A 13,074-nucleotide genomic window follows, 5' to 3' on the forward strand; every position below is an offset into this window, starting at 1 on the left:
GAAGTGATGGGAAAGACTTAACTGTGCAATCTCTATGCAGGTGAGCAAGATTAAGATTTAAGATTTGTGGGGTTTAACGTCCCAAAACCACTATTTGATTATGAGAGACGCCGTAGTGGAGGGCTCCGGAAATTTTGACCACCTGGGGTTCTTTAACGTGCACCCAAATCTGAGTACACGGGCCTACAAAATTTCCGCCTCCATCGGAAATGCAGCCGCCACAGCCGGGATTTGATCCCGCGACCTGCGGGTCAGCAGCCGAGTACCTTAGCCACTAGACCACCAGGGCGGGGCATGCAGGTGAGCAAGCAGATACCGGTTTACACAAATGTAAGACCTCAGGTGGGGAACCATTAAATACAGACGCAAACGCTTCGTTGCCTGTGGTTATTGAACGGTGAAGTTTCACTTACGTCAGGTAAAACTTAAATTTACGAGTGGACAAACGTTTACCTTATGTGTACTGTAATGACCACACGAGATGTCAGCTGCACTATTAAATTGAACAAGTGCTTAACATTTGAGTCATACACCGATAGCCTCATTCACAATGACCGGATAGTCAGTTACAAGTTTAAAAGACTTGATTAAAAAGACTAGTGGCAACTAAGAAACCAATTTACGTTTTTCCATACTGTTTTATGCACCATCTATGAGAAAATATAGCACATTCAGTTGCTTCACTTACAAGTTTCGATCTTGTTTCTGGCAAATTGACGTGTGCAATCAATCTCGGATGTGTACCAAGCCTTTAGCTACTCGTAAAAAAATGTTCTGAAGTTTGGTGCCCCACGCTTGTTTTTACTGCCGATGTAAGATGTCGGAATGAAGTCAACTTCTGTTACTCATTGCTTCACTGCCACTTCAACTACGCTGCACTATGCTATGTGTTTCTGACAACACTGTTAAAATCATACAAAGCCATGAGCGCAAGCATTTATTTCGCACAAGTTAAAGGAGTGTGTCGGTTGAAATGGAAATCATTGTTTTCTTGTTATCCTTTATTGAATATCAAAGAATGAAAACAACACATGCAGACCAATATATAAGAAAATGTAATAGAAAATGCTGACAGAGAATGTAGGATGACATTTCTGATGCAACGCCGCATGTGCCGCAGATTTAGTATACCAAGACATGAAATCTTGCTCTCGTTTGTTCTGGTCAATGCATCTGGGAATGTGGTGGTGGCCTTAATCCGGTGACTTCAGTGGAGACGGTATTGGCCACGTAGATGCCAGTCGTAGGAGTCTCTCCGATGAAAATGTCTTCATCAGTTTCGCAAAATTGCTACAGAGTCATTCCCTAGTGACACTAATCTGTGTCAAACATACTTTCTTGAGACCGATTCTACATCAAGGCATTCAACTTACGTGTCTTGTCACAGCGGTATACCAGTAGAGGCCATTATCACTAATATATACAAACATACCAAGACCATTACTGATTCCACGAATTGGGTTGTAGGGCATTGTCAGTTGTTGTAATGAGTAAATTATAAAGATTAACACTTTCCAAACTGTGCAATAAAAAGCCTCATAGGATATGCCGCACAGCGCAGTGAGACAGGGAACATTCAACCCACGATGAAAAGTTAGAGATTTGTTCCAAGTTTTGTGCATAATGTATTTTTTTGAGCAAGCAGGCGATTCTTGTTCAGTATTATTGTTCTTTTATGCATATGGTTAACGGTATTAGCACCATAACAGCAATGCACTGTCGTCTTATAAGGTTTATGTTCCCTGTCACACCATACTGCATGGATCTAGTGTGGATTTTCTTTCTAGCTGTTTTGTCTTTCATCGGTCGTGCTGACAAGCGTGGTTGTTGGGATCGTGCTGACGTAGTGGAGCCAACCGATCAAGAACTCGAGATTGCCGTGTGTGACCTGAAACAACATTTGCCATGCTTTCACACAGTTTGTCGGACCGAACGGTCTTAAGCTAATGCGAGCATCGACTAGTGCCCCAGGCCTTACTGCAGCTAATGCACCGTCTTTAGCTTCAATACGACCAAAATAAAAAAGGAACTTATGAACTACATGGTTCCCAGAATGAAATCAAATGATTACAAATGTCACGACTACACACACAAAAAAAAAGGAATGGGTTAAACGATGAAAGTAGTCACAGTGTCATAAAAGCACTTCTCCAGATTTAGCTAATCCAGAATGCCTTTATGGATGGCAATTAGTTCCTCTGTGGAAGCTGTAGAAAGGAGCCAATCACAGTCAAGTGTCACAGACAAGGAGCACTTCAGTTCTCATATCTAAATCCCCGGCTGTTATTCTCATTTCAGGTTTTTCGCCTAACATTTAGTACAGCAATTTAGTGTGCCATCCTCACACAACAACCAGATAGATACAATCAAACAGACATTTAGGTGAAGTTTAAATTAAATGTTAGCAATGCAAATAGCATCATTACAGCCTATCATGCTACAGTAATGTGCTGCAAGAGAGAGAGAAAAAAACGAACTTATCATCACAGAGCCTTTCTTTTAAAAGTGTTGCTCACAATTAAGCTACTAATTGAAAATAGAGCAATTTGTTTGAGCAGACAAAGAAGCAGCAGAAAATAAGAAGGAAGACGTGCCTATACAAAATCCAAAAAAAAAAGAAAAATGAATAAAGGGGAAGGAGAACGTACCACGACTTGTGGGATCTGGTTACGGTCAGGGTTGCCGTTCCTGTCCTGGGCTGGCGGCTGGTCTGTCGGCGGACGGCAGGTGAGTTGCACCCGCGACAGCGAAGTCACATTACAGATGCTGGTCCCAATGCGCACAATCACGTCAGACTCCTGGCATGCCCGGTCCAGGTTGTTACCCTGAAGAACAATTGAAAGATATGCAAGAACTATTTATATACTCAAAAAGGAATAAACTGAAAACACAAAAATTTATGAATTAAAATCAACACCACCGTAAACTTTCTGTAAAGTATTCAAAGCGTAAAGCAGTCACTGAAGCCACTAGCCTGCAAGCTTCTACTGAAAATGCGTTCACCTGGGGAAACATGCCTCGGCCATGCTCACTCGTGTGCCACAATTAGCGATATCGGGGACTTTTGGCATGCAGATCATTTTGATATGCGCACAGGGGTCTATAGAATACCGATATATGGAATGCACACCAGTGGAAAGAGGATAAGTTAGGTTTTCACAATAACAATTTCGTGCTTGCCAGGTTGTTTGCATTTCCAAAAAACCCCACTTGCCCAGCCTCTCCCGGTTACACTGGTAGTAACCCAGTATCATGATAATGCAAAGAAGTCTAAAGACTGAACTAAAGGCTATAGACGATACCTGCATGTTATTTGTAAGCGATGATATTCATCTATACGCTACTGCTCTTTGATAGCTTTTCGTAATATTGGCTTGTAACATACATGTAATGAGACGACACACTAATTGCGCTTTTTCTGCGCTTTCAACCAGACGACTGCTGCTCACAACGGTTCCCCAACATGCTGACTGACGAGTACATGTGGGATCATGCTCTTTTCTTTTCGCCTTCTTTTATGAGTGGTATACGTCTTGTAATTACGTGATATCATTCACAGAGGTGCTAAGAATATCAGACATAAAGAGTGAGAGCATTTACAGGTGTCAGTGCCAGTCGGCCCCACTATAAGAACACTCGTATCGTAGACATCATGACCACTAGTGCATGGTCACTCAGGATGGTATGTGAGTTGTATCACACTCAACTCGTAGCACCTAGGTCAATGTCGCAGGGCACTTTATTCCAGCTGAGCTTTCGTACACTGTCTACCGTCTAAATAAAATAACTTCCACACAACAGACAGCACTCAAATTTGGCCAAGAAGACCTTTGCATACCTAGCAATCAAATGAAGGGCACATCATGATTTTCAAATTTAATCTCAGTGCCCTTTCAACATACTAAGCTTCAGGAAATTTCGTTGAGCCAATGTTGACAAAATAGAAAAATCCACTTTGAAATTTGTGATGTTACACATAGAAATTTCAGCATGAAGCTAAACAATGAAACCTTGACTTCGATTTTCTCCTCTATTATTTAAGCCTATGATTGCGAAATTACCAAAATTAGGGTTACAAAAGTACAGCCTATCAACATAAACAAATTTATTGCTCCACTTTACCTACTTTAACATATTTCATCGTTCTCATGAGTTGTGACAGTTGCCACACAAATTCAGGCCACTCACATTGATGGTAAGGTAGTCGCTCTTGTAGTACTTGATCTGGTCCTTCTCCGTGAAGGGGAAATACTCAGGGTCTGGGAACATCTGGAAAGGTGGGAAGCCCTTGGTGGACCACAGATTTCGCACTTGCTCGACGGCGTCCATGCGGAAGCCGTATTCCAGCTCCACAGGGACGTCTGGGTTGCCCCCGAAGGACAGCTTGTCCTTGGGGACCGCCGGGCTCTTGCATTTCATCTGCTGGGCCGAGTCTGGGATGCATCTCTGCGTTGTCATCAATGCAACAGTCAGACAAGCCGACAAAAGTGCACTGAGAATGGTGACACAAAGTTACAGGGACATTTCAAAGGAGACAATAAAGACAACAATAGAAGATGTTTCAAAAGCAGCTTTAATATGAAAAGAGGCCTCGGTAAGGTATCTTGTCGTGGTAATAAAAAATCCTTTCAAAACACTAGTGTTGTGTAATACTACCCAAGATAGAGCGCGTGTCGTATATAAGATAAGATGCACATGGAAGTGTCTGGCTCTCTGACGTCACTGTTAAGTTCTTTGTTAGATATAAGACCGCCGCGGGTGTGCGGTGAGGGATTCCGTTGTATTGCTCGTTGAAATAAACATGTGTGTGTTGGCTAGTCGGCTCCCAAGTTGTGAAGACATAACAGTGGCGACGAGGATGGGATTATACTCGGGCACGTTAGCCGGGCCTCGGCTGTAGCTCACGTCACGGCACCAGTATTCAGGAGCGGAAAGCGTCCTGGTGGATTACCACGACATGGCTTCCTTTGGCCGGTTTGAGCCGTTCACGGAAGAGGGAGACGAAGACTTCGACTCATATGCGGAACGCTTTGAACATTACGTCCGGGCGACCCAGGTCAGTGAAGACTTGAAGGTGTCAGTCTTTGTCACCGCCATTGGAAAACAGGCCTACCGCACGTTGAAGAATTTATTGGCCCCGACCAAGCCGGAAGAGAAAACGTACGACGAACTGCTCCAAATACTGAAAGGGCACTATTCCCCGAAGCCTTTGGTGATAGCGGAAAGATTCCGGTTCAACCGTCGGTCGCAGCGGGAAAATGAGTCAGTTGCCGCATTTGCGTTAGAATTAAAAAGGCTGGCTGGATCGTGCGAGTTCGGGCAATTCTTGGATGACGCCCTGCGGGATCGGTTCGTGGCCGGACTGAGAGATGAAACGGCACAAGCAGAGCTGCTTAAGAAGAGTACCCTGACGTTTCAAGCTGCCTATGACCTGGCGAAAAGTGGGGAACTCGCTCGCACAGAAACCAGAAAAATTCACCCCAAAGAACTCGGTGACGTGAACTTGGTGCGGCCACACCACCCCCAACGGTCCACAGGTACGAAAAGGGGCGTGAGCGGTAACGCGGAGCGGCATGCCGAGGCGACGGACTGTTCGCGGTGCGGAGCAGCGCATGACGCCACCACCTGCCCTTTTCGCAAATATCGATGTCGTGCCTGCAAAAAGGTGGGACACCTGGCAAGGGTCTGCAGAACAACGCCACGTTCGGTGCATTCTCTCATCGATGGTACTGGCTTAGAAGACTCTGGTGACTGGGACGATAAAAGTGGTGAGAACGAGGTCTTGCTTAGTCATATTTTTTCATGTCGGAGTAGTCACGGTGGCTACGCTGTGAAAGTTAAGATCGCAGGCAGGAATGTCACGATGCAGGTTGATACCGGAGCCTCTGTGTCTATTGTGCCAGAAAAGATGTACAGACAGTATTGGCCGAATGTACCCCTAGAAAGATGTAGTTTACGGTTAAAAACGTATGGCGGTTCCACACTAGCAGTTGCCGGAAAGTTGACGGTGCATGTAGAGCACGACGGGCAAACCGAGACCTTGCCGTTGATTGTAGTCCGGACGGAAAAAAATTGTGACACTTTGTTGTTGGGCCGCAACTGGCTAGAGGCTTTGAAGCTGAATTGGGCAAGCGTGTGTAAAATCAACTTTGATAAAGCAAACACACATGATAGATCAGCCGCACTCATCGAAAAATTTTCGGAAGTGTTTAATCAATCACTAGGACTGATAGCTGACACGTCGGTCAAACTGGTGCTAAAAGACAGCTGTACGCCTGTTTTCTGCAAGCATCGGCCTGTGCCATTCGCACTCCGGAACGCGGTAGCGTCGGAGTTGCAGTCGCTAGTGGAATCTGGAGTACTGGTTCCAGTAAAACACAGTGAATGGGCAACGCCTCTAGTAGTTGTCCCCAAGGCAAACAACAAAGTGCGAATATGCGGAGACTACAAAGTGACCCTAAACCGTTGTCTGAGAACTGATTATTACCCTCTGCCAACAATGGAAGATACGTTTGTAGCGCTGCATGGATGCAAGTGGTTTACTGTCCTTGACCTGTCGACAGCGTACCAACAGTTGCAGCTGCACCCCGAGTCGCAACCCTTGGTCACTGTCAACACCCACCTAGGCCTTTTTCAATACACACGTATGCCGTACGGGATAACAAGTGCTCCATCCATTTTCCAAGCGGTAATGGATGATATGCTGAAGGGGTTGGACAGAGTGTCATGTTATCTTGATGATGTGTTAATAGCGGGGGAAACGATGGAAGAGTGTTATGATAGGGTGGAAGCTGTGCTGACAAGGTTCCAGGAACGAGGGGTGAAATTGCGGAAAGAAAAATGCAAGTTTTTTGAGAAGTCTGTGACTTACTTGGGGCACGTGATTGGGGAAAGCGGAATCCGCCCTTCAGAGGACAAGGTGCGTGCTATAAAAGAAGCACCGACTCCAAAGAACAAGAATGAGTTGAGGGCTTACCTAGGCTTGTTAAATTTCTATGGGAAGTTCGTACCGAACATGTCAGCACAGCTTAAGCCATTGCATGACTTGCTAGCTGCGAATGCCAAGTGGGAATGGACGGAGGTCGCCGAAAAAGCCTTCAAAGCATCCAAGAGCTGGTTGCTGAGCACGTCCGTACTCACCTACTATAACCCTTCAAGGGAGCTAGGGCTCGTTTGTGACGCATCTGCGTATGGTTTAGGCGCAGTCCTTTTTCACAAGGTAGGATCAGAAGAAAGGCCAATCGCTTTTGCCTCTAGAACGCTCACTAAAACAGAGCAGGCGTACGCCCATATCGAAAAAGAAGCACTGGCTGTCGTGTACGGGTTAAAGAAGTTTCACAAGTACCTTTTTGGGCGAAAATTTGTAATATACTCAGACCATCAGCCCTTGGCGGGATTATTGGGAGAGGATAGGCCGATTCCTGCGATGTCAGCGGCACGCGTGCAGCGATGGGCTCTGCAGATTGCTGCGTATGAGTACAAATGGGTTTATCGCAAATCACGCGATATAGGCAATGCAGACGCACTATCGCGCCTGCCGCTTAGGAACTCTGATGACGTGTCGGAGTACATCGGCTTTTCGATGCTAGACGAGCTCCCACTCTCCGCAGAACACATCAGAAGGGAAACGAGAACAGACAGCCTGTTGTCAAAAGTGTTGTTTTACACGCAGAGCGGTTGGCCTTCAAAAGTGTCTGACGATGCACTGGCGCCCTATTTTGTGCGACGCCACGAGCTTTCTGTTGACAGAGAATGTGTGACGTGGGGAAACCGGGTGATAGTACCATTGTCTCTCCGCGACAAAGTGCTATCACTGTTGCACGAGGGCCATCCTGGAATGGCACGTATGAAAATGCTGTCTAGAAGCCACGTATGGTGGCCTCGCCTTACGCCGGATGTTGAGCAAAAAGTTAAAGAATGTGTAACATGCCAGTTGACGCAAAATGCGGCGCCCAAGGTTCCGGTGATGTCATGGGGGGTGGCGGGGCGCCGGTGGGAGCGTGTGCACTTAGATTTTGCGCATCGAGACCAGCATTGGTTCCTAGTACTTATTGATTCGTACTCCAAGTGGGTTGAAGTGTTTCTGATGAGGTCAACTAATAGCGAAAAGACAATAGAGAAATTGCGCACCGTATTTGCCGCGTACGGATTACCGGAAGAAGTGGTAACAGACAATGGGCCCCAATTTACTTCGGAACTTTTCGAGACGTTCATGAGTCGTAATGGCATCCGGCACACTAAATCGCCGCCTTATCACCCGGCATCGAATGGCAGCGCAGAGCGTTGTGTACAGACGTTAAAGAAAAATCTTCTTAAGCAGGTCATGGACGAGCAGAAGAATGGGCGGATGAAGTCTCTCCAGCAGCGGATCGACCAATTCCTATTCAATTATAGGAACACGCCAACAGGTGTTACTGAAGAGACGCCGGCCCAGCTGTTCTTATCGTGGAAACCTAGAACCAGGTTGAGCTTTCTCCATCCAGATATCGAGCAAAGGATGAAAGAAAAGCTAGAGCGAACAAGGCAGGCAGCCAATCGGCGACGTGGAGCTTGGAGAGACTTCGAGGAAGGGGAAGACGTCCTCGTACAAGGACTGCGCCCCGGGGAAGGAGAGTGGTTGAGCGGTAAGGTAAAAAAACGCGAGAGTTTAAGCACTTATGTGATAGGGATAGGGAACGAGGAGAGGTACGTGCATGTTGATCATATGAGACCACGAACATTCCAGGAGTGTTTCCCGCCTTCGGTTCAGGTGCCGTCTGCAAACTACGAACTTCCCGCATGCACCCAAGACGTTGTGCCTCGCAGGTCTTTAGGTGCCCCTGTACCCATCGAGGGCGCACGAGAGACGGCCGACCCCGATCAAGTCGAGGAGCAGGCAGAAGATACAAACAAAGAACCGGTCAACCTACCGGGCCCTTCATCTGCTGGTGGGGACTGCGGCGGGGGCGAGACTCAATCTTCCCCACCGGAACTTCCGGAACTTCGACGCAGCACCCGGCAAAGACGACCGCCGGATCGGTACTAAAAACACTTGGGGGGGGGGAAGGAGTGTTGTGTAATACTACCCAAGATAGAGCGCGTGTCGTATATAAGATAAGATGCACATGGAAGTGTCTGGCTCTCTGACGTCACTGTTAAGTTCTTTGTTAGATATAAGACCGCCGCGGGTGTGCGGTGAGGGATTCCGTTGTATTGCTCGTTGAAATAAACATGTGTGTGTTGGCTAGTCGGCTCCCAAGTTGTGAAGACATAACAACTAGTACAAATCTAATTTTCCTTAGAAGCCTGAGCTGTCCGAGACGCCTATTCCGAGGCACCTATTACCATTTTTATATAGTATTACTATAACAAAGTGTCACGAAAAACGAGACACTATATCCTTACAGTTAAGATCCCGAAAGCTATCCAGCTAACTGAAGTACTGCAAATTTCAGTCCAATGTTAACGACATACCCTTTAAGCTTCATTTTATTTGCCACACATAGAAAATGTCCTAAGCTGTATTGTTCATATACAATTACGCCTTCATTTGTTTAGCATGACCAACCATGGTTTTATGTTAGTGCATATTTCAAGTACCAGAAATGGAAGTCATAGTTGATATTAGGTAGCAAACCAAGCAATGAGAAAACAAAAAGAAAGGGATGGTGCAGCAACTTACACTGTAGTGTTCCTCGCCGTCGAGAGTGATGTACATCATCGGCTCCTGAACTGCGTTCAAGTTTCGCCCCTTGACAGTCACCGTGATGCCACCACTGCAAATAGAGAACTCCTGTAAGTTCTCATTTCACATCTTGACTGCTGCAGGAGAAAGCCGAGACCACTACCCAAATGTCTGGTGCAACTGCCTGAATTAATGCTAGTCAGAATGCAGCCAGTCTGCCATCTTTTGTGTAGAAAAACAATGAGTTGGTGTTTTTTTTTCTCTGTATTGCCTAAAGGAGCCCGCAACAGCAAATGTCCGTTGCAGGTATTGTAATCTGTACAAGACTAGTGCCATTCGGCTTTTTTTTTTTTTCGACATAACCTGTCAACAAAACGTTTAGCAATCAACATGGAGTGAGGCAACAAGTCCAGAAGTTAACTCCAATATTTGGGGGTGTGAATGTTGAGCTGGCCCGCCTGATGCTGGCGCCAATAAAAATGTAGAATGTGTGTCTTTAGCGAGCCTTTATGGCTCTTAATGGAATTTCATAGCAGTGCTACTTGACTACCCAAAAATAGAGCCAGAGGTGCTGATAAAGCTTAGCTGCGACATGTAGCGATCAACCTAGCGTTTTTTTCTGCCTTACTACAGTCGACGTCCGATTTCCCTGACGCCCGAAATTTCGGACATGCCCGATTTTCCGGACTCATCTGTGCCACCGTCAAGTTTCCCGTAGAGTCAACGTATAAAAAATCCAAAATTTCAGACGTTCATAGCTTTCGCCATCCGATTTTCCAGACTATTTATCGCTAACAACAGACTCGAAGTCACTATTGCCGCCGCCATTTAGGTTTCTTTCTTTTTTTTTTTTTTTTTGGATCCTCTAACCCATTGCGCCGCAGCTGCCGTACCTTTGAAACTGCAAATGCTGCAATCCAGCACACGCCAATCCGTTGACAGCCATAACCTCTGGCCATAGCTTAGGCTGCATGGTGCTGTGCAGCCTCTGCTCCGACAGTGGCAAAACTTATGCTGTTGACCTTCAGTCTGCCGTTGGCATGCTTGTAGACTCGTGGAAGGCGGTTAAGCAACAGACCCTTTGGAACTTGTTTTCACCATGCAAGCTTCATACTGGACGCCGAGACGGCCGTCTCGCCCGGAGAGGGCATGCGATGAACTTCCACTCGCGGATGTTGCCTAGCTTCGACCATCTTCAAGTTGCTGGTGTTTCGATTCCAGCCGGGATAACCCTTGAGGGCTTCGCAAATGCTGACAAAGACTTCGAGCTGTGTGTGGAATTGACCAACGATGAAATCATTCGTAAAGTCACGAAGAATTCTGACAACTCCGACACCGAGATCAAAGAGGCAGTACCTACACAGCCAACGAGCTCGGAGTTATTGTGAGTACTGACACTGTCATCGGTGTACAGCGACAGCATGACTGAAATTGAGGCAGACATCATCGCGAGCAAGTGGAAAGCTGTGCAAACAAAAATAAGCTGATTTTTTTTTTGTACCTGAGTGTTTAAAATACGGTAGCATGGCCACATCAGAATTTTTTTGTTTATTTCTTTCGGCTCTTTTCAGAGCCACTTAAATTATGCATTTGCAGAGCTGCAATGAGAACCCTGTACTCCTGCCGTGACCCTCTCTGTTGGCCAAAAAAAACCTATTTAAAAGTGTGTTCTCGCTTGCATTCATTTTTTTAGACTGCCCGATTTTCCGGACGTTTTCGTGGTCTCGCGAGGGTCCGAGAAATCGGACGTCGACAGTACTTACGCTTTTCCAGCCAATTCAGCACGTTTTTCTCACACTGAAAAATTGAGATCTCATAAACAGTCTCACCCAAAAGAACATGTTCGCTCGACCTGCTGGCATCGCCAACCTTCTCACCTAGAATTTGTGCAAGTGCTGCACCCAATAGCACTTACTCATATTCATGACATCAAGCATTTTTTGAGTGTGACACAGAATTGACCTCCCAAAACAGACACATGTTCTATCAGTGGCTTTAAGTTGAAAACTTGAACACCCTAGTAAATTTTGTCAGGGTTTCCGACATCGCTGCTGAGTCGAACAATGATTCAGGTAGTAGAGACGTTTGAACCTCCGACTATTTGTATACGTAATATTCACATTTGCCGAAAAAAAAGTGCTTGTGATTAGAGTGGAAACCACCAGCTTGCCCAACAGTCTTTCACAGGTGAATGGCAGACGTCTCGAGGTTCTGTGGCAGAAGCCTAATGTTTTCGTTAGGTTGTAGTCGAATATTGTGATCTCTGGGAGACTGTTTGACCTACTGGCATGGTGGTGCTCACCTTGGAATTCCTCGTGGGACGCTGGAGTGCCTGGCAGAGCCAGACTCCACCTTCTCAATCTCGGGATCCTCGACGTAGAGGTAGATGTAGTCCTCAAAAAGACGCAGCCCTTTGTCAAACTTGACCCTCACCTTGCCCTCGTTGAATGTTGTGGATGCGCTGGTGTTACAGCTCACCACGTTTGGCTCCCGCCTGCCGGGAAAGAGGAGCAAAGATGTGAGCACACCAACTCAACTTTCAATCTAGTATATTAAGAACCACACTATCGGGAGGGGGTGGGGGGCACTACATAAGGGGTGGGTGTACGAACATCTGACAGGTTGATCATACCATGACATCAAATGAGCTCCTGCACCTTTTACAAAGGCTTAAGGACCAGCAAAGATGGCATGCAAATTTTCACTCCCTGATGCTATATTGTAAAATTTCTGCACATCATTAGAACCGGCTGTGACGATATTTCAATGCTTCCATATTACCAGCGAAAACATACAACAACTCTAAAAAAGAGGGCAGGATCCATATTACCAGCGAACACATACAACTCTAAAAAAAAGGGCAGGATAACTGCCAATAGCTTTCCTCACCGACTAAAAATACCAGGAAACAGGTCTCCATTTGAAGTTGCAACTTACGTGATAATTTGGCAGGGCATTCCCCCGACAAACGCTTCAGCATGACTGCCAGCGTCCATGTGCAGACCCCAGATGAGCAGCCTCGTGCCTCCAGACTTCGGCCCCTTGCTTGGGTTTATCGAGGTAATTCGTGGGTTCTGCAAGGACAGTTAAATGAAGCGTGTAAGAAGATGGCGTTGCTGCTAAAAAAAAGTGCACAAAAAAGGCTGTTCAGCATAATTAACGAAAGGTACGATCTCTTCTAGGTGTGCTAAAATCAAAAAGAGGCACTGACCACGAAGGAGTAATTCTGCCTCGACTTGGCCGTGTAGTCGTTGAGGACCTTGACAATGACGGGACCCGAGATGGTGCCACTTGGGGGGCTCGTCGTCAGGTTTCGAGGGCTCTCGATCTCGCACACAATTCTGCGAGGATTGAGCAAAACAGCACGCTATGGGGCTTTCTGTCCCAATAACTACATGAAAGTGAACACT

At 46.3% G+C, this 13,074-nt stretch overlaps 1 protein-coding gene across 2 annotated transcripts in view; it reads right to left on the bottom strand.

Moving 5' to 3' along the window:
- Window positions 1-13,074, bottom strand: part of PlexA (plexin A) — a 126,182-nt gene that overhangs the window by 22,836 nt on the left and 90,272 nt on the right. For both annotated transcript variants that reach the window (XM_075895211.1, XM_075895212.1), the window contains exons 16-21: window positions 12,876-13,005; window positions 12,602-12,738; window positions 11,967-12,158; window positions 9,662-9,755; window positions 4,189-4,446; window positions 2,649-2,825 (exon numbers count right to left, since the gene is read on the bottom strand). In XM_075895211.1, coding sequence (XP_075751326.1) covers window positions 2,649-2,825; window positions 4,189-4,446; window positions 9,662-9,755; window positions 11,967-12,158; window positions 12,602-12,738; window positions 12,876-13,005 — 988 coding nt within the window. The remainder of the gene's footprint in view (window positions 1-2,648; window positions 2,826-4,188; window positions 4,447-9,661; window positions 9,756-11,966; window positions 12,159-12,601; window positions 12,739-12,875; window positions 13,006-13,074) is intronic.

The sequence above is a fragment of the Rhipicephalus microplus genome, chromosome 5, assembly GCF_043290135.1.
Source record: "Rhipicephalus microplus isolate Deutch F79 chromosome 5, USDA_Rmic, whole genome shotgun sequence".
Lineage (NCBI taxonomy): Eukaryota > Metazoa > Arthropoda > Arachnida > Ixodida > Ixodidae > Rhipicephalus > Rhipicephalus microplus.